Here is a 25,793-nt window from a genome sequence, read left to right on the forward strand (position 1 = left end):
GGCTACTGTCAAAAGTGACAAACATTCTCACTCAGTTTCCTCGAATGTCCCATACAATGAATTTCAGTTAAATACATTTTTATATACCTATTCTATTGTAAGTTAATAATTTGTTAGGGTAAACTAATAATACAACACCAAACCTGGACTATACTGCAGTTTTGATGATAGCGCTATACTATGCCAGTAAGTAAGTAGAACATGGATTTATTCTGGACGATTCTAGAACGTTCTGCTGTGTGAATTTTTTTTTTTTTTTAATGGTGAAATATGAGGTGTCTGGAATTATCTGCCTTGTTCTAATACTTTAGAAATGCACCCTTCCTTCTTCCCTTGTACAACATTCTCACTAATTATTCCCGATGGGAGAGGTGACGTGCTACAGTAGCACCAGTATAGTCATGTCAGCTCAGTAGTTAGTTACTTCAAGGAAGGTAGGTAGGAACTAGGAATGGTGGATTTCTGAAGTATTTAAACCGGGCGCTGAACAATAAGCAGGGGCTGAAAACCATTATACGTGAAACTATTATATACTATCGGCTAAGTGGTGCCATGCTGATTAGTAATCACCTAATAACCCAATCAACACAGTTTAATTATGAGCACAGCATAGGAGCCAATCATAGCTCTGCTCCCTCAGGAGCCCTGTCCTGAAGGAGGAAATGGAGAGAGAATTCTGTCTCAGTCTCTGGAGACAGATGGCCGTGGTACACTTCTCACTGTCTCAGGCAGCAGGCTCTGGAGACAGATGGCCGTGGTACACTTCTCACTGTCTCAGGCTCTGGAGACAGATGGCCGTGGTACACTTCTCACTGTCTCAGGCAGCAGGCTCTGGAGACAGATGGCCGTGGTACACTTCTCACTGTCTCAGGCAGCAGGCTCTGGAGACAGATGGCCGTGGTACACTTCTCACTGTCTCAGGCAGCAGGCTCTGGAGACAGATGGCCGTGGTACACTTCTCACTGTCTCAGACTCTGGAGACAGATGGCCGTGGTACACTTCTCACTGTCTCAGGCAGCAGGCTCTGGAGACAGATGGCCGTGGTACACTTCTCACTGTCTCAGGCAGCAGGCTCTGGAGATAGATGGCCGTGGTACACTTCTCACTGTCTCAGGCAGCAGGCTCTGGAGACAGATGGCCGTGGTACACTTCTCACTGTCTCAGGCAGCAGGCTCTGGAGACAGATGGCCGTGGTACACTTCTCACTGTCTCAGGCAGCAGGCTCTGGAGACAGATGGCCGTGGTACACTTCTCACTGTCTCAGGCAGCAGGCTCTGGAGACAGATGGCCGTGGTACACTTCTCACTGTCTCAGGCAGCAGGCTCTGGAGACAGATGGCCGTGGTACACTTCTCACTGTCTCAGGCAGCAGGCTCTGGAGACAGATGGCCGTGGTACACTTCTCACTGTCTCAGGCAGCAGGCTCTGGAGACAGATGGCCGTGGTACACTTCTCACTGTCTCAGGCAGCAGATGCTCACTTCTCACTGTCTCAGAGGAGACAGATGGCCGTGGTACACTTCTCACTGTCTCAGGCAGCAGGCTCTGGAGACAGATGGCCGTGGTACACTTCTCACTGTCTCAGGCAGCAGGCTCTGGAGACAGATGGCTCAGGCAGCAGGCTCTGGAGTCAGATGGCACTTCTCACTGTCTCAGGCAGCTCTGGAGTCAGATGGCTGGTACACTTCTCACTGTCTCAGGCAGCACAGAGATGGCCGTGGTACACTTCTCACTGTCTCAGGCAGCAGGCTCTGGAGACAGATGGCCGTGGTACACTTCTCACTCAGTCTCAGGCAGCAGGCTCTGGAGACAGATGGCACTTCTCACTGTCTCAGACAGCAGGCTCTGGAGTCAGATGGCCGTGGTACACTTCTCACTGTCTCAGGCAGCAGGCTCTGGAGTCAGATGGCCGTGGTACACTTCTCACTGTCTCAGGCAGCAGGCTCTGGAGACAGATGGCCGTGGTACACTTCTCACTGTCTCAGGCAGCAGGCTCTGGAGACAGATGGCCGTGGTACACTTCTCACTGTCTCAGACAGCAGGCTCTGGAGACAGATGGCCGTGGTACACTTCTCATTGTCTCAGGCAGCAGGCTCTGGAGACAGATGGCCGTGGTACACTTCTCACTGTCTCAGGCAGCAGGCTCTGGAGACAGATGGCCGTGGTACACTTCTCACTGTCTCAGACAGCAGGCTCTGGAGTCAGATGGCCGTCACTTCTCACTGTCTCAGACAGCAGGCTCTGGCAGATGGCCGTGGTACACTTCTCACTGTCTCAGGCAGCAGGCTCTGGAGTCAGATGGCCGTGGTACACTGTCTCAGGCAGCAGGCTCTGGAGACAGATGGCCGTGGTACTTCTCACTGTCTCAGGCAGCAGGCTCTGGAGACAGATGGCTTCTCACTGTCTCAGGCAGCAGGCTCTGGAGACAGATGGCCGTGGTACACTTCTCAGACTGTCTCAGATGGCAGTCAGGCTCTGGAGACAGATGGCCGTGGTCTCAGGCAGACTTCTCACTGTCTCAGACAGCAGGCTCTGGAGTCAGATGGCCGTGGTACACTTCTCACTGTCTCAGACAGCAGGCTCTGGAGTCAGATGGCCGTGGTACACTTCTCACTGTCTCAGGCAGCAGGCTCTGGAGACAGATGGCCGTGGTACACTTCTCACTGTCTCAGGCAGCAGGCTCTGGAGTCAGATGGCCGTGGTACACTTCTCACTGTCTCAGGCAGCAGGCTCTGGAGACAGATGGCCGTGGTACACTTCTCATTGTCTCAGACAGCAGGCTCTGGAGACAGATGGCTGTGGTACACTTCTCACCCTGCTATGCACACTCCATTTCACTACTCATATTTTATCGCCTTTTCAAATATGGTAACTGATGTTGTTCTATTAATTCTTTATGTGCATCGTAGGAAGATGGAGGGTGTGTTCTGTGTAGTCCCAGCCTAACTATTCCCCTAACCCCTACCCCTAGGGTTAAGGGAATGGAACATTGAAGGGGCCAATGTCACTGAAGGGACCATTAGAACATTTCAATGTGTTTCATCCCAAGCAATGTGCCGATAGTTAAGGTTCAAGCATGTTTTAGTCTGTGTGGCCCCTACCCAAGTCATGTACAGTCAGGTCCACAATTATTGGCACGCTTGATAAAGATCAGAAAAAAACTGTATAAAATAAATAATACAAATAATGAGCTACAAAACATGGGGAAATTATATTATTTTATACTAATACAATTGTTCAGAGAAAAATATTTTGTTTAACAAGTAATACTTTTTTGGGGGATAAACGGCATTGGCACTTGGATTTGGTCAGATGACATGAAATGTATGTTCGGGTCAGTTCTCATCGATGTGGGGCCCTCACCCAAGTCATGTCCTTATCAGTCCTGCTGGCGAGACTCATCAGTGTCACTTCTCTCTCTACTGCTGCAGCTCTATCAGCCTAAACACATGACAACCCATTTAGAGCTGCCTTGTCTTTCTTTTTGTGTGTGTGTGTGTGTGTGTGTGTGTGTGTGTGTGTGTGTGTGTGTGGGAGACAAAATAAGAGAGGGAAGAAAGGGGTGGGGGAGAGAACCAAAACAGAGAAAGAGACCACCTGGCTTTGTTGATTAGCTTTCTGAGAACAACAGGCGGTTACTGTGTATCTTTCACTAAACCTTCTGTGCATAACTGAAATTCTTATTGTTACCCTATAAATATGTTATAGCCAGTCCACATTCACCTGGGATGTCATTGTGGAAAAAGGGTAGCTGAGGTTTTAGCATAAGGTTGACAACCACAGATTTAGGACCAGATTACGCTAACCCCAATGTTAACCTAAACCATTAGAGGGTTGAACGAATAACTGACCCTGTGTAAGTGGTTATAGCTGCAACTTCAAATTCTCATACAGCAATGATGAATGTTGACACTGCCAGTATACGCTGCTCTCAGGTTAGTTCCACCAGACCACCCAACAGCAGCATCTGTTCAACCAGCCTGACACTGTCTCTGTCTGGGATTCCTCGTAGCTCGTTGGACCTCGTCCAAGATCAATTAGCCTTTTTTATATTTTGGAACTGGAACTCTGCCTTTTATGCAAATGAACCCAGAGCATCATTCTTCTAATGTGTCATCATACCAGGAAGTGGAGTTGAGGCAGTCAGCCTCTGCAGAGCGAGAGACACATTCCATCTGCCAGCTCAGACTGGACCCGGCATCTCACTGTGAAAAGGTAAGAGACCTGCGGCAAGGAGACTCAGAACAGTCACGACAACCCCATTGACCCCTGGGAAACGTAGTTTAACATTGCTGCATGGATGTTTAAGACAAGTTTAGTGATTGCAGACAACCTCTGAATGTCATTGACACAGACTGTGTGCAATCAGCGTCAGTGATTCTGAAGGCTGTGTCTGTGTGTGCGTGTGTGTGTGTGTGTGTGTGTGTGTGTGTGTGTGTCCTCATGTAGGTCTCACTGGTTCAGTGGACAAGGTAAAATATCAGATCATATATACAGTTTGGCCTGGATTATCATGTGTATGACGTTGATATGGATGAAATAGGACTTGGCAACTAAAAAATACTAGGCACGTTTTTCCTAACCAAATGCATCCTTGTCCTATATCAGATCCAACAGTGTGTCTGGGACTCTGGGTCCTTTGTCAGGGCTGTTCGTACGTATCCTACTGCTGGTCTGATTTGATTCAATTGATTCAATGTCAGTATGCTCACCGGTTGTGAATGCTTGGGTACACTTAGTGATGGATTAAACATTGTTTCTGTCCTGTAAAGGGATGCTGAAATAAGCATGTGGTTACAAAAAGTTACATGTACCTGTTGATGGAGGTAACAGCAGACTAGAACCGGAGATGGAACGGAACCCTACCAGCAAGAATCATTTGGTGCTAGCCTGCACACATTACTGTATCTGTTCTCTAATATTTTAATCTAACTTTTGGGTGACAACAATTCCAAAACACAATTTGATCCTTATTACAGTCCCATTTGGATTCTTGGAATGTTTGGTATAAATTGAAAGCTCTATATTTGAGGAGAATCTTTGATGAAAATCCAAACAGTTCGATTCAAGAACATGATGCTTATAAAAGGTTCATTTCGATAGTTGTGGCCTCCTCCCTTCATATCTTAATTTTTTATTATTATTTTTTCACCTTTATTTAACCAGGTAGGCTAGTTGAGAACAAGTTCTCATTTGCAACTGCGACCTGGCCAAGATAAAGCATAGCAGTGTGAACAGACAACACAGAGTTACACATGGAGTAAACAATTAACAAGTCAATAACACAATAGAAAAAAAGAGAGTCTATATACATTGTGTGCAAAAGGCATGAGGAGGTAGGCGAATAATTACAATTTTGCAGATTAACACTGGAGTGATAAATGATCAGATGGTCATGTACAGGTAGAGATATTGATGTGCAAAAGAGCAGAAAAGTAAATAAATAAAAACAGTATGGGGCTCCCATACTTTGTCATCCCCTGATATGGAAAAATCAGGGGAAAGTATGGTGGATGCCTATTGGAAAGTCACTGTTGCTGTGGAAGTTTACCTGCTCAGCTATTTCACATCAGTGCAGATGATGAGGTAAAGGAAACAGACTATTGTTATGAGATCTCCTTCTCTGTATTCCACCTGTATGGACAGTAGAGGGCGCTACACGCCGGTTTGACATCTTGTCATTGAAAACACCCTCTAAAAAATGACATCATTGCTTCATTACTTTCATGCCGTTTTAATTGAGCGTTTGAAAGCTGTATGAGTCATTGACCTGATTTCACGTGCATTTAGATGATATCTTGTTGAATATTTTGGGAGTTGGATTGATTAAAATGTAATTGAAAGTTAATTTAATAAGGCAATAGGTTTACATTAGCCTATGATTTGCTGAATGGGACTTAATCAGAGCAACTGCCACTAAACGTGTTATTAGATGTGATAAAATATAAACAATGGGGAAGTGAAGCTTACATGATCTCTGAAAGTGAGTACAGATACCTACTCTTGTAGTTTGCAAAGAAGTCACGTCCACCCCCTCCTCTCTCTCCTTTCTCTCTCTCCACTCTCTCTCTCCCCCACTCCTCTGTCCTGATCGGTTTTCACTAAAGATAATTGGAGGCAACATTTGATATGGACAAGAATGAGGTTTCACCAGGCTCATCTGCTGCGACCATGAAAAAGAAGGCGGCAGGCGGTAGCGGATGTAGCCACATCAGCGCGCCCAAAGCTGCCACGTCCAATTGTACGAGAAGCAAAAGCAGCAATTGTGTTGAGTCTGCCCCCGCTGCAGCTGCCAGCCAGAGCGCCCCGAATGTGAAGCAGCCCGGCGTGGCCAGTAACGCTGTCATAGACGGTGCGGAGGACGGTGAGGACGAGTCCAAGTTTCAGTATCCGCGGCTGCGCCGAACCGGGGGGAGCGGCAGTGGCGGTGGAGGCGGTAGTATCAGGATGAAGAACTTTACGCCAGGAGGGGGAGCCGCGGCCACGGCTACCAGAAAGAACTCCACCAACAACGAGCCCATCCTACTGCAAACAGAGGGTGCGCCTGCTGCTACTAAGCCCACTGTAGCATCCAAAGCGACTGATACCACAACCTGTCCGGGAGATGCTGCCGGGCGCTGCGAGACCAACAGAGCGGCAGGGGCGGAGGCGTCTGGAGCAGCGGTCGCAGTAGAGGTTTTAAACGCGACAGCAGGCGATGCTTGTAACAACAGCACCGCTCCAATTTCAAGAATGAAATGCAACAAAAACGGAGAATGCAGGAGGGACTCCGGCACCGGGAGCCTGCGCTCGATCATCTCCAACAAGACTGCCGGGGCGGGGAGAGCCGAGGACGCGTCCCTTAGGCGTGGTGCCTGTAACTCAGCCAGGGCCAGCATGGATGGCTCCGCGACAGGCTCCATGACGCAGGGCCAGGGGGAAGGTAGCGCAAACCCCAGCGTCACCCCTGTTTCCACCGGCGTCCCCGAGAAAAAGGACTCCAGGGTGTCCTTCTCCAACGCGCCAAGCAGGAAAGCCTCCTCATCGCTGCACGGATCGACCCAGACCCAGACGACCCAGCAGCCTAGAAACTCTGTCACCTTCCAGAAGCCGGAGGATGGACCCCAGATCCAGGCCGAGGATGCCGATGCTGACGGAAGCACCTTCATGCAACGACAATTCAGTGCCATGCTGCAGCCTGGAGTTAACAAATTCTCCTTACGCATGTATGGGAGTCAAAAGGCGGTGGAGAGGGAGCAAGAGCGGGTTAAATCAGCGGGCAATTGGATTATCCACCCCTACAGTGATTTCAGGTAAGAATTATGCTATGTATGTATGTGCATGTTGACAATGTCATGGGGGGCCTTGGTTTGGCCCCATAGCCTCATCAACAAGTTATACTGAGAATCCAGGAGCCCAGCCGTAGAATGCTATTGTCATTGTACATTGTGTAACACATCCATTGTCATTAGTTATTCTAAAATATACATTTACCCCTTTTGTTCCACAAGTTCTGGCTGATATTTTAGCCAATACATGTATATCACATTTTAATGAATGAAGCCCATCTATGCAGTGATTTTCATTAAACAAGGGGCCTTTGACAAAGCAGGTTTTTTAGAAATGCTTTTTAGAGGATTTCAAAGACAACCTGTGCGCAAAGCTCTCTGCATAGGCTTTATGAATAACGAAGATATCGTGCCCTTTCAAGGTTGTAAACACTAGGTAGTCTGTTGAATATCCTGGATACCCCAACCAAGCCTCGCGTTTGTTTCAATTCGTCAAAAATTCGCATCGATCGCATTCAGAACAATAGGCGAATCTTGGCCAACAATCATTAAATTCAGTAAATTACTAGGCTATTTACCGTTGGGGCTAGATTAAAAATGATTTGTTTTTGTTTCGAGTCGAGGTTAGCGTAGTAGCCTATGGCTGTCGGCCAGATCCTTGGCTGATAGGACTGCCGGGGTGTGTGATGCACTCAGTAATTGAATGTCACCTTGAGCCAAGTGTGCTAAAACCTCAAGCATGCTCATTCGAGACATATCCGCCTCTATTACTCTATGACTCCCCGGATCAGGCATTTTAATGAGGGGTTTTCTTTACCCGTTCATCACGGTTTTATCAGCGATAAGGCTACTTGACTTCTCACGCCGTTTGTCACAATATTGGGGTTCTCACGCGTTTGAGAGGGTCATGTTGATTGTGAAATGCTTTATTTTCGTGAATTGGGCCCTGTCTCTGAGTAATATGCCATTGTTTACATGGTCGTGAAATTGCATCTTTGCGTCACTGGATTTCTTGAGAGACACATGGGCGCTACCGTCCCTCTTTCAGCACCACTCGTCACAAGTGGACAGCTCCCGCCTAACCGAAAGTGGAGCTGGCAGAATGATCAACTCTGGAGCTAGCTTACTTTCGATTCACAAATCACACCTCGTGCTGTTTTTCGACTCCGCTCATCTTAACGAATGGAATCAAATAATGTTGACTCAGTACAAGACATAAAATACTAGGGCATAGGAGACCTGGGCGCAAAGTAACAATTTCAGTATTTTGCTTCTTTATGAAATTGTTATTTGAGTTTGTTTATACAAACAACGTACATGTATCTCAGATACCATTACACACTGTAACCTGACTACGTTTCTAGGACATACCAGACGTTTATAATTCAACCCGAAAGTGGTGGAAGGTAACATTTTACAATTAACCCCGTAGGCGGTAGTCTTCAATGGTAAATATTTGGGGTAATTTAAACATGTTCGGATGTTAAATTGATATTTGGATATAAATACACTAAATTGTCATTTTTTTCATAATTTCATCGAGTCATATTGACTAAAAACGGAGTAGCCATGTTTTAGAGCGATTCTCTTAGCTGTACTGGCAAACGTGATGTAAATAAGTGATATTTTACATCATTATTTAAATGTCTCTAAATACCATATAAAATACCATTGAATTTTAGGTAATAGGTTAATTGTAACAAATGTTACAATGTACCCCCATTACAAATCTGAGTCTAATCCGAGTATTGTGACAAAATACAACAATAATTATTGTCATCAACTATACCAATCAAAATACCTATTCTATCTGATAACAAATGATATGATTAGATACATGTTTCACAGGTCAATAATCAAAAAAGGGAGGTGACAAGAATATTTAGAATTTGTCCTGTCAATATATATATTTTGAATGTATGGATTTAAGCAACATTTCCTAGGCATGTATATACACTAACCAATTATACGCACATTAAATAACACTTTTCTAAAGGGCTTCTAATCTGAGTTATTTAGTTGTTACTTTGTGCCCTGTGTTGCTTTGTGCCATGATCTCCCCTATCCAATAACTCTTGAGTGTACACTAAGAACACCTGCTCTTTCCATAACATAGACTGACCAGGTGAATCCAGGTGAAAGTTATATGATCCCTTATTGATGTCACTTGTTAAGTCCACTTAAATCCGTGTAGATGAAGGGAAGGAGACAGGTAAAAAAAATATTTTTAAGACATGAGACAATTACGACATGGATTGTGTCCGTGTGACATTCAGAGGGTGAATGGGAAAGACAAAACATTTAAGAGCTTTTAAACAGGGTATGGTAGTAGGTGCCAGGTGCACCAGTTTGTGTCAAGAGCTGCAATGCTCAACAGTTTCCCATGTATTTCAAGAATGGTCCACCACCCATAGGACATCCAGCCAGCTTGACACAACTGTGGGAAGCATTGGAGTCAACATGGGCCAGCATCCCTGTGGAACGCTTTCAACACCATCTAGAGTCCGTGCCCCAATGAATTGAGGCTGTTCCGAAGGCAAAAGCATGTGCAGGTGGGGGGGATACAACTCAATATTAGAAAGGTGTTCCTAATATTTGGTAAACTCAGTGTATGTAATTTGAGCATATAGTTTTCAGGAGAGTTATGCAACAGAAGAAATACAAGTCTCATAGGAGTTGGCCTGCGATAGTTCTCACAAATAACATGACTAACAGGGTTTATTCACACCTTGTGCTTCAGTCGCAGTGTAATGACTCAGCGTTGCACCTGCAGTGAGCCCTCTCTGACTGTGTGGATCTGAACACTCACTAGCCTACCTCTCCCCTCTGCCTCTACCTCTACCTCACCTCTGCCTCTCCTCTCCCTCTCCTCTGCCTCTACCTCTCCCCTCTACCTCTCCCCTCTATCTCTACCTCTACCATTGCTCTCTACCTCTCCCATCTACCTCTCCCCTCTATCTCTACCTCAACCATTGCTCTCTACCTCTACCTCTCCCTCCCCTCTGCCTCTACCTCTCCCCTCTACCTCTACCCCTCCCCTCTACCTATACCTATACCATTACTCTCTACCCCTCTCCTCTACCTCTCCCCTCTGCCTCTGCCTCTACCTCTCCCTTCTACCTCTACCTCTGACTGTCATCAGCAGCACCTAACCGTTTAACCTGCTCTTTACACCTTAAATCAAATCAAATTTATTTATATAGCCCTTCGTACATCAGCTGATATCTCAAAGTGCTGTACAGAAACCCAGCCTAAAACCAAACAGCAAGCAATGCAGGTGTAGAAGCACGGTGGTTAGGAAAAACTCCATAGAAAGGCCAAAACCTAGGAAGAAACCTAGAGAGGAACCAGGCTATGTGGGGTGGCCAGTCCTCTTCTGGCTGTGCCGGGTACACCTCAGCTAAATGGATTGTATGTATTGCCAAATGAGAAATAATTTGACTAAACTAAATAAAAAGAAGAAGAAAAGGTACTATGAAACAAAGATACATTCTATAAAGAATGATAGTAAAAAGCTTTGGAGGACCTTGAATACAATTTTGGGCAAAAATAAGATGGTTCAATTCACACAATTTTTAATTCTGTAAAGTGAGTGTGGAAGAGGTGAGCAACGATTGTTGTTTACCAACACTGACAAGCCACCTGCGTCTGACAACTTGGATGGGAAATGTCTCAGGATGATAGCGGACTACAGTGTTTTCAGAAAGAATTCACATCCCTTGACTTTTCCCACATTTCGTTGTGTTACAGCCTACATTTAAAATGGATTAAATTGAGATTTATGGTCACTGACCTACAAACAATACCCTGTAATGTCAAAGTGGAATGATGTTTTTTGACATTTCTTGCAAATGAATTAAATGTGGAAAGCTGAAATGTCTTGAGTCAGTAAGTATTCAACCCATTTGTTATGGCAAGCCTAAATACGTTCAGGAGTAAACATGTGCTTAACAAGTCACATAATAAGTTGCATGGACTGTGTGCAATAATAGTGTTTAACATGATTTTTGAATGAGTCCCTCAGTGCTTGTAAGTAAGTATTTCACTGTAAGGTCTACTACACCTGTTGTATTCAGCGCAAGTGACAAATAAGATGTGATTTGATTTTATCTCTCTACCCTCAGTCAAGCTACCTCATCTCTGTATCCTCAGTCGAGCAGTGAATTTAAAACTCTAAGACCAGGAAGGTTTTTCAATGCCTCGCAAAGAAGGGCACCTATTGGTAGATGGGTAAAAAAAAGCAGACATTGAATATCTCTTTGAGCATGGTGAAGTTATTAATTATACTTTGGATGGTGCATCCATACACCCAGTCATGAGGTCAATGGTGACTTTAAAACTGTTACAGAGTTTAATAGCTGTGTGCTACGCCCTGGTCTTAGTATTTTGTGTTTTCTTCATTTATTTGGTCAGGCCAGGGTGTGGCATGGATTTTTGTATGTGGTGTGTTTTGTATTGTTGTTTTTTCACATGTATTGGGATGGTAGCTTAGTGGGGTGTTCTAGGTGAATCCATGGCTGTCTGAAGTGGTTCTCAATCAGAGGCAGGTGTTGATCGTTGTCTCTGATTGGGAACCATATTTAGGCAGCCATATTCTTTGAGTGTTTAGTGGGTGATTGTCCTTAGTGTCCTGATGTCCTTGTTCTGTGTTAGTTTACACAAGTATAGGCTGTTTCGGTTTTTGTTACGTTCATTACGTTTATTGTTTTGTAGTGTTTGTGTTTAGTGTTTGTCATTAAACATGAATCGTAATCTACACGCCGCATTTTGGTCCGACTCTCCTTCCCACAACGAAAGCCGTAACAGAATCACCCACCACAACAGGACCAAGCGGCGTGTCAACAGGCAGCAGCAGCAGGAGATACATAATAAGGATTTCTGGACTTGGGAGGAAATCCTAGACGGAGAAGGACCCTGGGCACAGCCTGGAGAATATCGCCGCCCCAAGGAAGAACTGGAGGCGAAGAAAGCGAAGAGGCGCTGGTATGAGGAGGCAGCACGGCGACGCGGATGGAAGCCCGAGAGTCAGCCCCAAAACTTTCTTGGGGGGGGCTCACAGGGAGTATGGCGACGCTAGGTAGGAGACCTACGCCAACTTCCTGTGGTTACCGGGGGGCTAGAGAGACCGGGCAGGCACCGTGTTATGCTGTGGTGTGCACGGTGTCCCCAGTGCGGGTGCATAGCCCGGTGCGGTATATTCCAGCTCCGCGTATCGGCCGGGCTAGAGTGAGCGTCGAGCCAAATGCCATGAAGCCGGCTCTACGCATCTGGTCCCCAGTGCGTCTCCTTGGGCCGGCTTACATGGCACCAGCCTTGCGCTCGGTGTCCCCGGTTCGCCTGCATAGCCCAGTGCGGGCTATTCCACCTCGCCACACTGGCAGAGCGACCGGGACTATTCAACCAGGTAAGGTTGGGCAGGCTCGGTGCTCAAGAGCTCCAGTGCGCCTGCACGGTCCGGTCTACCCAGTACCACCTCCACGCACCAGCCCTCCGGTGGCAGCTCCCCGCACCAGGCTTCCTGTGCGTGTCCTCGGCCCAGTACCACCAGTGCCAGCACCACGCATCAGGCCTACAGTGCGCCACGCCTCTCCAGCGCTGCCAGAGCCTTCCTCCTCTCCTGCGCTGCTGGAGTCTCCTGCCTGATCAGCGCAGCCAGAGCTGCCAGTCTGCAAGGAGCTGCCAGTCTGCATGGAGCAGCTAGAGCTGCCAGTCTGCATGGAGCAGCCAGTCTACAAGGAGCTGCCAGTCTGCAAGGAGCTGCCAGTCTGCAAGAAGCCGCCAGAGCTGCCAGTCTGCAAGAAGCCGCCAGAGCTGCCAGTCTGCATGGAGCAGCCAGAGCCGTCAGACAGCATGGAGCAGCCAGAGCCGTCAGGCAGCATGGAGCAGCCAGAGCCGTCAGGCAGCATGGAGCAGCCAGAGCCGTCAGTCAGCATGGAGCAGCCAGAGCCGTCAGTCTGCCAGGATCCGCCAGTCAGCCAGACTCTTCCAGATCCGCCAGTCAGCCAGACTCTTCCAGATCCGCCAGTCTGCCGGGATCTTCCAGATCCGCCAGTCTGCCGGGATCTGCCAGAACCACCAGCCAGCCAGGATCTGCCAGAGCCAACTACCTGCCTGAGCTTCCTCTCAGTGCTGAGCTTCCTCTCAGTCCCGAGCTACCCCTCAGTCCCGAGTTGCTTTAGTCCCGAGCTGCCCCTCAGTCCAGTGGGGTCCTGGGTGAGGACTACTAGGCCAAGGTTGGTGGCGAGGGTGGCCTATCTAAGGACGCGAGGAAGAGAGACTAAGGCTTTGTCAGAGTGGGGTCCACGTCACGCGCCGGAGCCGCCACCATGAACAGACGCCCACCCGGACCCTCCCCTATGGTTTTTGGTGTGCGGCCGGGAGTCCGCACCTTGGGGGGGTTTTGTCATGCCCTGGTCTTAGTATTTTGTTCATTTATTTGGTCTGGCCAGGGTGTGGCATGGGTTTTTGTATGTGGTGTGTTTTGTATTGGGGGTTTTTCACATGTATTGGGATGGTAGCTTAGTGGGGTGTTCTAGGTGAATCTATGGCTGTCTGAAGTGGTTCTCAATCAGAGGCAGGTGTTGATCGTTGTCTCTGATTGGGAACCATATTTAGGCAGCCATATTCTTTGAGTGTTTCATGGGTGACTGTTCTTAGTGTCCTGATGTCCTTGTTCTGTGTTAGTTTACACAAGTATAGGCTGTTTCGGTTTTCGTTACGTTTATTGTTTTGTAGTGTTTGTGTTTAGTGTTTGTCATTAAACATGAATCGTAATCTACATGCCGCATTTTGGTCCGACTCTCCTTCCCACAACGAAAGCCGTAACACTGTGGATCAACAACATTGTAGTTACTCCACAATACTAACCTAATTGACAGAGTGAAAAGAAGGAAGCATGTACAGAATAAACGTATTTGTCACGTTCTTTCAAAATCGAACCCAGAAGCAGACCAGGACAAGGAGAGTAGGAAGAAGGTGAGTATTTATTTACAAGTGAATGTGAATGGGTAGATATATCCAGGTGGCGTAGCGGGCAGCGGTGGTGAGTTGATGGGAGTAAATAGGTGGATCCAATGGGGTAGCGGAATTCTCCGACGACCAGGCGGGAATGGGGTAAATGATCCGGGTGAGTAACTGAAGACAGAACAAACGGAGGTAAGTTTAAGGCAAGCAATACATAAAAAACAACAAAACAAATTCTATCCAACTTGAGGCTGATACTATGGCACCGACATACTGTTCATGGCTAACGATCCGGCAGGGAATGGATGTCAGGTCCGGGCTTATGAAGAGGAGAGATGATGATCAGGACCAGGTGTGCAGATAGCTGATGGGATACATGTGCGGGTAATCAGAACTCCCAACTAGCTTCATTGCCCGGCAACCAGACAGGGTGCGTTCCAGGACGCCGGAAAAATCACTCCAGGACAGAACACAGGCAAAAAACAGACTCAGGAAACGGGATTTGTGACAGTATTATAAAAACATGCATCCTGTTTGCAACAAGGAACTAAAGTAATACAGCAAAGAATATGGTGAATAAATTAACTTTTTGTCCTGAATACAAAGTGTTATGTTTGGTGTAAATCCAATGCAACACATTACTGAGTACTCCTCTCCACATTTTCAAGCTTAATGGTGGCCGCATCACGTTATGGATATGCTTTTAATCATTAAGGACTGGGGAGTTTTCGAGGATAAAAAATAAATGGAATGGAGCTAAGCACAGGCAAAATCCTAGAGGAAAACCTAGTTCAATCTGCTTTCCACTAGACGCTGGGAGATGAATTCACCTTCCAGTAGGAAATTACTTTAAACACAAGGCCAAATATACACTGGAGTTGCGTACAGAGAAGACAGTAAATGTACCCGAGTGGCCGAGTTACAGTTTTGATTTAAATCTGCTTGAAAATCTATGTCAAAACTTGAAAATGGTTGTCTAGCAATGATAAACAACAAATTCGACAGAATTTGAAGAATTTTGTGAAGAATAATTGGCAAATATTGTACATTCCAAGTGTGCAAATCTCTCAGAGATTTACCCAGAAAGATTCACAGCTGTAATCTCTGCTGAAGGTGATTCTAACATGTACAGTTGAAGTCGGAAGTTTACATACACTTAGGTTGGAGTCATTAAAACTAGTTTTTCAACCACTCCACAAATTTCTTGTTAACAAACTATAGTTTTGGCAAGTCGGTTAGGACATCTACTTTGTGCATGACACAAGTAATTTTTCCAACAATTGTTTACAGACAGATTATTTCACTTATAATTCACTGTATCACAATTCCAGTTGGTCAGAAGTTTACACACACTAGACTGTGCCTTTAAACAGCTTGGGAAATTTCAAAAAATGATGTCATTGCTATAGAAGCTTCTGATAGGCTAAGTGACATAATTTGAGTCAATTGGAGGTGTACCTGTGGATGTATTTCAAGGCCTACCTTCAAACTCAGTGCCTCTTCGCTTGATGGGAAATTCAAAAGAATTCAGCCAAGACCACAAAATTTTTTTTGTAGACCTCCAAAAGTCTGGTTCATCCTTGGGAGCAATTTCCAAACGCCTGAACGTACCACGTTCATCTGTACAAACAACAGTACGCAAGTATAAACACCATGGAACCACACAGCCGTCATACCGCTCAGGAAGGAGCGTTCTCTCTCCTAGAGTTGAATGTACTTTGGTGAGAAAAGTGCAAATAAATCCCAGAACAACATCAAAGGACCCTGTGAAGATGCTGGAAGAAACAGGTACAAAAGCATCTATATCCAAAGTAAAACGAGTCCTACATCAACATAACCTGAGAGGTGGCTCAGCAAGGAAGAAGCCACTGCTCCAAAACCACAATAAAAAAGCCAGACTACGGTTTGCAACTGCACATGGGGACAAAGATCATACTTTTTGGAGAAATGTCCTCTGGTCTGATGAAACAAAAATAGAACTGTTTGGCCATAATGACCATCGTTATGTTTGGAGGAACAAGGGGGGGGCTTGCAAACCGAAGAACACCATCCCAACCGTGAAGCACGGGGGTGGCAGCATCATGTTGTGGGGGTGTTTTGCTGGTGCACTTCACAAAATAGATGATATCCTGAGGAAGGAAAATTATGTAGATATATCGAAGCCATGTCTCAAGAAATCAGTAAGGAAGTTAAAGCTTGGTCGCAAAGGGGTCATCCAAATGGACAATGACCCCAAGCATACTTCCAAAGTTGTGGAAAAATGGCTTAAGTACAGCAAAGTCAAGGTATTGGAGTGGCCATCACAAAGCCTTGACCTCAAGCCTATAGAACATTTGTGGACAGAACTGAAAAAGCGTGTGTGAATAAGGAGGCCTAGAAACCTGACTCAGTTACACCAGCTCTGTCAGGAGAAATGAGCCAAAATTCACCCAACTTATTGTCGGAAGCTTGTGGAAGGTGACCCGAAACGTTTGACCCAAGATAAACAATTTAAAGGCAATGCTACCAAATACTAAATGAGTGTATGTAAACTTCTGACCCACTGGGAATGTGATGAATGAAATCAAATCTGAAATAAATCGTTCTCTCTATTATTATTCTGACATTTCACATTCTTAAAATAACATGGTGATCCTAACTGACCTAAGACAGGGAATTTTTACTAGGACTAAATGTCAGGAATTGTGAAAAACTGAGTTTAAATGTATTTGGCTAAGAGGTATGTAAACTTCCGATTTCAACTCTATTGACTCAGGGGTGTGAATACTTATTTAAATTAAATATTTCTGTATTTAATTTTCAATATATATGCTTAAATGTCTAAAAACATGTATTCACTTTGTCCTTGTGGGGTATTGCGTGTTGATGGGTAGGATTATATATATTTTTTTTTCCAATTTGAATTCAGGCTGTAACACAACAGAATTTGGAATAAGCCAAAGGGTTTTAATACTTTCTGAAGGCACTGTATATTGCCACTCCTATTTGCCATCTTTTCAATCTAAGCCTACGGGAACGTGTGCCCTCCGGCCTGAAGGGAAGGAAAAGTCATTTGGCTACCCAAGAATATCAAAGCATCCCTTACTTACTCAAACAGCTGACCAATCAGCCAGCTACCGATCATTAGTAAACCTTTAGGAAAAATTGTGTTTGACCAGATACAATGCTATTTCACAGTAAACAAATGATCAACTGACTATCAGCACTTACACAAATGACTGATGAGTGGCTGAAAGAAATTGATTATTAGAAAATTGTTGGAGCTGTATTGTTACACTTCAGTGGAGATTTTGACATTATCATCATAATCTGCTGCTGGAAAAACGAATGCGTTATGGCTTTACATCCCTGCTATAGCGTGGATCGAGCGTTCTGTCTAACAGAGCACAGAGGGTGTTTTTTTTTAAATGGAAGCCTCTCCAACGTAATCCAGGTATAGTTGGACATTCCCCAGGGCAGCTATCTAGGCCCTTTACTATTTTAAATCTTTACTAATGACCTGCCATTGGCACTGAGTAAAACCTGTGTGTCTATGTTTGCTGATGACTCCACACTATACATCGGCTACCACAGCAAGTGAAATCACTGCAACACTTAACAAAGAGCCCAGTCAGGTTTAGAATGGGTGGCAAGTAATATGCATTGTATTTGGGACAAATCATTCACTAAAACCTAATCCTCAACTAAAACTTGTAATGAATCATGTGGAAATTGAGCGGTGAGGATACTCAACTGTTTGGAGTAACCCTGGATTGCAAACAGTCATGGTCAAAACATATTGATGCGATGGTAGCTAAGATGGGGAGAGGTCTGTCCTTAATAAATTATCTAGTTTTGTTGTACCTGGACTATTGCCCAGTCATATGGCCAAATGGCACATAGGCAAATTACAGTTGGCCCAGGACAGAGCAGCACGGATGGCACTTAAATGTACTCGGAGAGTTAACATCAATAACATGCATGTCCATCTCTCCTGGCTCAAACTTTTATTTGTGAGGGGCATTGACATGTTAAATGCACCAAGCTGTCTGATCAAACAACTAGCACACAGCTCAGACACCCATGCATACCACACAAGACATGCCACCAGAGGTCTCTTAGGTCCCCAAGTACAGAATGGACTCTGGAAACACACAGTACTAAACAGAGCCATGACTACATGGGACTCTATTCCCCATCAAGTAACTCATTCAAGCAGTAAAATCTGATTTGAAAAACTGATAACACCTTATGGAACAATGTGGACCGTCAGGACACACACGAACACACACACGAACACACGCATAGGCCTATGTTTACTACAATAATAATAGGTTAATATTTTTTACTAAAACAATGATTTACAACAATCATACTCATTTTACTTCATCAATAGTAATTAGTTTAACATTATCCTTCACCCTCATCTATTGTAGGTCTATGTAGTTTGTTTCCACTCTCACCAGCCTTTGTTAGAAAGTCTCCTCTGCCTGTCAGCTTCTCTCTCTGTTCTCGCTCACTCTGTTTTTGTCCTCTACTCCGCCCCTTTCCTCCTCCTCTCAATTCTCCCTTTCCTGCCTACACACGCACACACTCGCACACACACGCACACACGCACGCGCACACACACTCGCACGCACACGCACGCACACGCACGCACACACGCACACACACTCACACACTCGCTCGCATGCGCACACACACACACACACACACACACACACACGTGTGCTCTCTCTCTCTTCCTTTCTCTCCAGGTTCTACTGGGATTTCACGATGCTTCTCTTCATGGTGGGTAACCTGATTGTCATCCCGGTGGGCATCACCTTCTTCAACGATGGGACGACCACCCCCTGGATCATCTTCAACGTCATCTCCGACACCTTCTTCCTCATGGACCTGGTCCTCAACTTCCGCACTGGCATCATCATCGAGGACAACTCTGACATCATCCTGGACCCCAAGACCATCAAGAAGACGTACCTGAAGACCTGGTTCATCGTGGACTTTGTCTCCTCCATCCCCGTGGATTATATCTTCCTGATCGTGGAGAAGGGGATCGACTCTGAGATGTATAAGACGGCCAGGGCCCTGAGGATCGTACGCTTCACTAAGATCCTGAGCCTGCTGAGGCTGCTGAGGTTGTCCCGGCTCATCCGCTACATCCACCAGTGGGAAGAGGTAGGAGATGAGTGATTGTAATGATAGTAGACATAGAGCACCATTCACTTGAACTCTTAGAGCTTGTAACATGGAAACTCATCTCATCCACTATTAATCTGTAGTGCCCACTCACAGCATCATGGCTACATGCTACATGGTTTAAGATAGTCACTATAGATGGAAATGCTAATAAAGCTAGATGGCTATTAGTGATGAGGAGGAAAAATCTATAGTTACATGTCCAGTATTTTCCCTTCATAGCTTGTTCTCCATTTTATTTTTAAGTAGGGAGACAATTTGTTTTCAGAACTTTTATTTCCTTGATAGATTAAAACTCATTCTCATGGCTTTCTCTTGTCCATCTGCGGCAGACATATGTTGAGCAATATGTTTGGAACATCGAATTGCGCTAAAATCACAGTATTGAGTAAGATGGCACCGGAGCAGAAGGCAGACATTTTACGTGCCCCCAACCGATTGTGTTTTTTTGTTTGTTTATCTGCTTTGTTTGTAACTTATTTTTTTACTATTTTTGTACGTAATGTTGCTGCTAGCGTCTATTATGACCGAAAATAACTTCTCGATATCAGGACTGCGATTACTCACCACGGACTAGCAGAATGCTTTTTCTTCTTTCATGACTCTGACGAGCCCAAGGATATACGGCTCCCTCGGGAACTGGCCCCGAACCCAGTCATCTGCGTGAAGAGGAGGCGGAGAAAGAGAGCCCAGAGAGCGGGCTGCCTTCTGAGAAGTCGGAGGCGATCGAATAAACCCCCACTTCCCTCAATTCTGCTAGCAAACATGCAATCCTTGGACAATAAAATGGACGAGTTACTGGGAAGATTAAACTTCCAATGGGACATTAAAAACTGTAACATCTTATGCTTCATGGAGTCATGGCTGAACGACGACAATATCAACATACAGCTGGCTGGTTATACGATGTACCGGCAGTATAGAACAGCGGTGTCTGGTAAGACAAAGGGGGGCAGTCTATGTATTTTTGTAAACAACAACTGGTGCACGATATCTAAGGAAGTCTCTAGCTGTTGCTCGCCTGAGGTAGAGTTTCTCATGATAAGCTGCAGACCACACTACCTACCGAGAGAGTTTTCATCTATATTCTTTGTAGCTGTTTACAGAGCACAGTCAATGACTGGCACTAAGACAGCATATAATGAGTTGTACTCTGCCATAAGCAAACAAGAAAACGTTCACCCAGAGGCGACGTTCCTAGTAGCCGGGGACTTTAATGCAGGGAATCTTAAATCAGTTTTACCAAATTTCTATCAGCATGTTAAATGTGCAACCAGAGGGAAAAGATCACTGGAACACCTATACTCCACACATAGAGATGCATACAAAGCTCTCCCTCGCTCTCCATTTGGCAAATCTGACCATAATTCCATCCTCCTGATTCCTGTTTACAAGCAAAAATTATAGCAGGAAGAACCAGTGACTAGATCAATAAAAAAGTGATCAGATGAAGCAGATGCTAAACAACAGTAGTGTTTTGCTAGCACAGACTGGAATATGTTCCGGGATTCCTCCAATGGCATTGAGGAGTACACCACATCTGTCATTGGCTTTATCAATAAGTGCATCGATGACGTCATCCCCACAGTGACCGTACGTACATACCCCAACCAGAAGCTATGGATTACAGGCAACATCCGCACTGAGATAAAGGCTAGAGCCGCCGCTTTCAAGGACCAGGACTCTAACCCGGAAGCTTATAAGAAATCCCGCTATGCCCTCCGATGAACCATCAAACAAGCAAGCGTCAATACAGGACTAAGATCGAGTCGTACTACATTGGCTCTGACGTTCGTCAGATGTGGCAGGGCCTGGAAGCCATTACAGATAACAAAGGGAAGCACAGCCGAGAACTGCCCAGTGACACCAGCCTACTGGACGAGCTAAACTACTTCTATGCTCACTTTGATTGCAAATAACACTGAAACATGCATGAGAGCACCAGCTGTACCGGAAGACTGTGTGATCACGCTCTCCGCAGCCGATATGAGTAAGACCTTTAGACAGGTCAACATTTACAAGGCCGCAGGGCCAGACAGATTACCAGGACGTGTACTGCGAGCCTGTGCTGACCAACTAGCAAGTGTCTTCACTAACATTTTCAGCCTCTCCCTGTCCGAGTCCGTAATACCAACATGTTTTAAGCAGACCACCATAGTGCCTGTGCCCAAGAACACTAAGGTAACCTGCCTAAATGACTACTGACCCATAGCACTCATGTCTGTAGCCATGAAGTGCATTGAAAGGCTGGTCATGGATCACATCAACACCATCATCCCAGAAATCCTCGACCCACTCCAATTTTCTAACCGCCCAAACAGATCCACAGATGATGCAGTCTCTATTGCACTCCACACTGCCCTTTCCCGCCTGGACAAAAGGAACACGTGAGAATGCTATTCATTGACTACAGCTCAGCGTTCAACACCATAGTGCCCTCAAAGCTCATCACTAAGCTAAGGACCCTGGGACTAAACACCTCCCTCTGCAACTGGATCCTGGACTTCCTGACAGCTGCCCCCAAGTGTTAAGGGTAGGTAACAACATATCCGCCACGCTGATCCTCAACACAGGGGCCCCTCAGGGGTGTGTGCCCAGCCAACTCCTGTACTCCCTGTTCACTCATGACTGCACGCACAGGCACGACTCCAACACTATCATTACATTTGCCAATGACACAAAAGCCTGATCACCGACAACAACAAGACAGGGACCTGGCTATGTGGTGCCAGGACAATAACCTCTCCTTCAACGTGATCAAGACAAAGGAGATGATTGTGGACTACAGGAAAAAGAGGACCGATCATGCCCCCATTCTCATCGACGGGGCTGCAGTGGAGCAGGTTGAGAGATTCAAGTTCCTTGGTGTCCACATTACCAACAAACTAACATGATCCAAGCACACCATGACAGTCGTGAAGCGGGCACGACAAAACCTATTCCTCCTCAGGAGACTGAAAAGATTTTAAATGGGTCTTCAGATCCTCAAAAGGTTTTACAGCTGCACCCTCGAGAGCATCCTGATCGGTTGATCACTGCCTGGTATGGCAACTGCTCGACCTCCGACCGCAAGGCACTACAGAAGGTAGTGTGTACGGCCCAGTACATCCCTGGGGCCAAGCTTCCTGCCATTCAGGACCTCTATACCAGGCAGTGTCAGAGGAAGGCCCTAAAATTGTCAAAGACTACAGCCATCTTAGTCATAGACTGTTCTCTCTGCTACCACACGGCAAGCTGTACCGGAGCGCCAAGTCTAGGTTTAAGAGGCTTCTAAACAGCTTCTACCCCCAAGCCATAAGACTCCTGATGTTGTCAAATGGCCCCCCCTCCACACCACTGCCACTCTCTGTTGTCATCTATGTATAGGCATGTACATACTACCTCAACTAACCGGTGCCCCCGCACATTGACTCTGTACCGGCACCCCCTTGTATATATTGTTATTTTTTACTGTTGCTCTTTAATTACTTGTTAGTTTTATCTCTTATTCTACACCTGTTGTATTCGGCGCATGACTAATACAATTTGATTTGATATAGAATCATGAGAATCGCAATACATATCGTATTGGCACCTAAGTATAGTGATAATATTGTAGTTTGAGGTCCCATACGATTCCCAGCCTTAATGGCTATGCTTGCAAAGTACAATTATTGTCAGAGAGAAGGTACAGTAGGGAGGTAGGACAGCATCACACAGAAGTAATTTATAGACAATGAGATAAATGTCCTATGGCAATAATGATAATGGATTGGATTTTTTACCACACTTTCCACTGTAGGTCTAAAGTGCTTTACTCTAGGTGTAGTGAGGGGTAGTGAATTGTAGATAGTGAATTGTAAATAGTGAATTGTAGATCATGAATTGTAAATAGTGAGTTGGGCAGTGAGGGGTTGTGAATTGGGTAGTGATGGGTAGTGAATTGTAGATAATGAATTGTAGATAGTGAATTGGGTCGTGAGGGGTAGAGAATTGTAGATAGTGAATTGTAGATAGTGAATTGGGTATTGAGGGGTAGTGAATTGTAGATAGGGAATTGGGTAGAGAGGCGTAGTGAATTGAAGATAGTGAATTGGGTATTGAGAGCTAGTGAGAGGTATTGAGGGGGAGTGAGGGGTAGTGAATTGTAGATAGTGAATTAGGTAGAGAGGCGTAGTGAATTGAAGATAGTGAATTGAGTATTGAGAGCTAGTGAGAGGTATTGAGGGGGAGTGAGGGGTAGTGAATTATGCTAAAGGTTGTCTAGACAAGTTGTCTAGGTAGACAATCATTGAATGCTCTGTCAAGCATAGAATATTCAACCAGCACACCACACTGCTCTGTAACCAGGAACTCTTGGTCTCCAATACATTTGGACTTCTGCATAAATGAATAAAAAAGCAGATCTGTTTATAGGTGCTGTTAGGTCACTGAGTTCCTTCTCAGACATTTAGTTGTTGGCTGATGCCCAATAAGCTGTGAGACAGATGATCAGTCTGGACCCGGCCCTGTCTGCAAGCTGCATATGTTAGTTTGTTCCCAGTCGTTTGTCAAGGGCCAGGAGGTTTGCTTTGCTGTTCTCACTGAAATATGTGTGATGTTGTTGGCAGGAGGGTTTAAGCTTTTAAACACACTTTGCATCCTAATCACCATCAGTGTCGTCACCGTCTCCCCCTTTGACCTGTGAATCCCAGAAGGTGTCAGCTCGTCTTCATAGGCAGCATATTAGAGATGCAAACACATTTAATCAATTAAGACCCCTGAGGAGGGGCAGGTGGGGTGGAGGGGTGATAATATGGTACACCGGAGGGGGTGCTCACTATGATCATACTGTATGTCTTGCTAATTGTTATTATTACCAACCTGTAATTCAGTTAGGCTAGCGTTCCTCGTATGGGTTTAATTGTGTTTCCATACATTTTCTGTCTCTTTGTTGGCTTCGGGAATGGATTTCTGATTAGCTGGTTTTTCCTTCGGCCTTCATATCTAGTTATTTGTTCATCTACAGTACATATATGCCTCTTCTCGATTCATTTTTTGAAGGGGTACTTTGTGCTTGGTTGGGCCCCTGGAGTGGATGGCGGATGGTGGATGGATGCACTGGGCCCTGTGTGTGCACATGACCTTTGGATAATTGGATTTTCTGAAGACATTATGCGACAAACACACAGAGCGGTGCATGATGGGTAGAGGAGGATACTTGGCATGCATGGAAGATGAGTGCTAAGATGGGCTGGTGTTAAACAGGCAACAAAGATATATGGTACTCAGTCGGGGTCTCAACTTACTATTGAGAGTTAGAATAATAGAATACACCATTTCTATATTTGGTTGTGCGTCAGCATTCACTCAATTAGCCCATATCACCAAATGTTTTTTATTTTGGTAAGTTAGTCTAGCGGCCAGCTATCTAAACTTGTAGTAAGCATGGTCGAATTACCGAGCGGCATGGGGCCCATTGATCATCAGTTATCATATTAAGAACTGCAAATATTTTCCTCCACCCTATGGCAAAATATTTAGAATTGCTGACCCATAAACCACTGTGGCCCCATCAAAGTTGCCCATCCCTGCCATAGGAGAAACATTTGAAGAACCCTTTTTGGTTGCAGCAAGAACCCTTTTGGTTCCAGGTAGATCCCAAAAGTGTTCTACCTGGAACCAAAAATGGTCATCCTATGGGGACCGCCGAAGAACCCTTTCTAAGAGTGTGGAGTGGAGTCTCGAGAGAAAGTGTTAAGTATGGTGCTAGACGTGCTTCTCCACTGTTTAGGGCTGTGAGTGTGGTGACAGTCACTTTGCTGACAGCTGTTGCACTGCGCTGGGCTGTGTTTACTGGCATCAGAACAGCGCAACTTTGTTTAGATCATTGTTTAGAAAGCAGGAGCAAAAGTCACAAAATAAACCTGATTTGGTTTTCTGCAAATATATAAATACCATGGGTGTGTTACTTTTGGGAACTTTACAGTCCTGTTGATCAAACAACCAACAGGGAGGCTCTCTCTCCCTCGGTTGGATTCTTCCTGGTTCATTCTGAAATCCATCTATATAACACAAGACACTGCCGCACATCATCATCCCTCAATAACTTCAAGGGAAGACTGGGGTTCAGCCTGATGAACCAAACTACTCAGTAATCTCCTCCATAAAAAACTTATTTATTGTATATTGTTTGTTTGTGGTGTGGTTTTCCTATAAGCCCTTGGGCTTCCAACCACACCTGCACACTGTTTTCTTTGATGAAAATAAATATATATATATATATACACAAATAAATAAGTAAAGTTGCCTATGCACAATAATAACAACAAGGTTATCTAGCCTGAGCCAGATGTGCTAAAGTCCAGCATAGTGGGTGGTAGGCAAACCCTCAAACTTTTTCAGTTCGTAGCCGAAATTGCAGT

The 25,793-nt window shown here is 45.3% G+C and overlaps 1 protein-coding gene across 1 annotated transcript in view; it reads left to right on the plus strand.

Annotated features, from left to right (window-relative positions):
- Positions 1–6,154: 6,154 nt before the first annotated feature.
- The window catches only part of LOC135510535 (potassium/sodium hyperpolarization-activated cyclic nucleotide-gated channel 2-like), an 88,926-nt gene continuing 69,287 nt past the window's right edge, over positions 6,155–25,793 (plus strand). Inside the window, exons 1-2 of the mRNA XM_064931546.1 lie at positions 6,155–7,290; positions 18,966–19,389. Of these exons, the coding sequence (XP_064787618.1) occupies positions 6,170–7,290; positions 18,966–19,389 (1,545 nt within the window). The 5' untranslated portion in view covers positions 6,155–6,169. The remainder of the gene's footprint in view (positions 7,291–18,965; positions 19,390–25,793) is intronic.

The sequence above is a fragment of the Oncorhynchus masou genome, chromosome 3 (assembly GCF_036934945.1).
Source record: "Oncorhynchus masou masou isolate Uvic2021 chromosome 3, UVic_Omas_1.1, whole genome shotgun sequence".
NCBI classification, from domain to species: domain Eukaryota; kingdom Metazoa; phylum Chordata; class Actinopteri; order Salmoniformes; family Salmonidae; genus Oncorhynchus; species Oncorhynchus masou.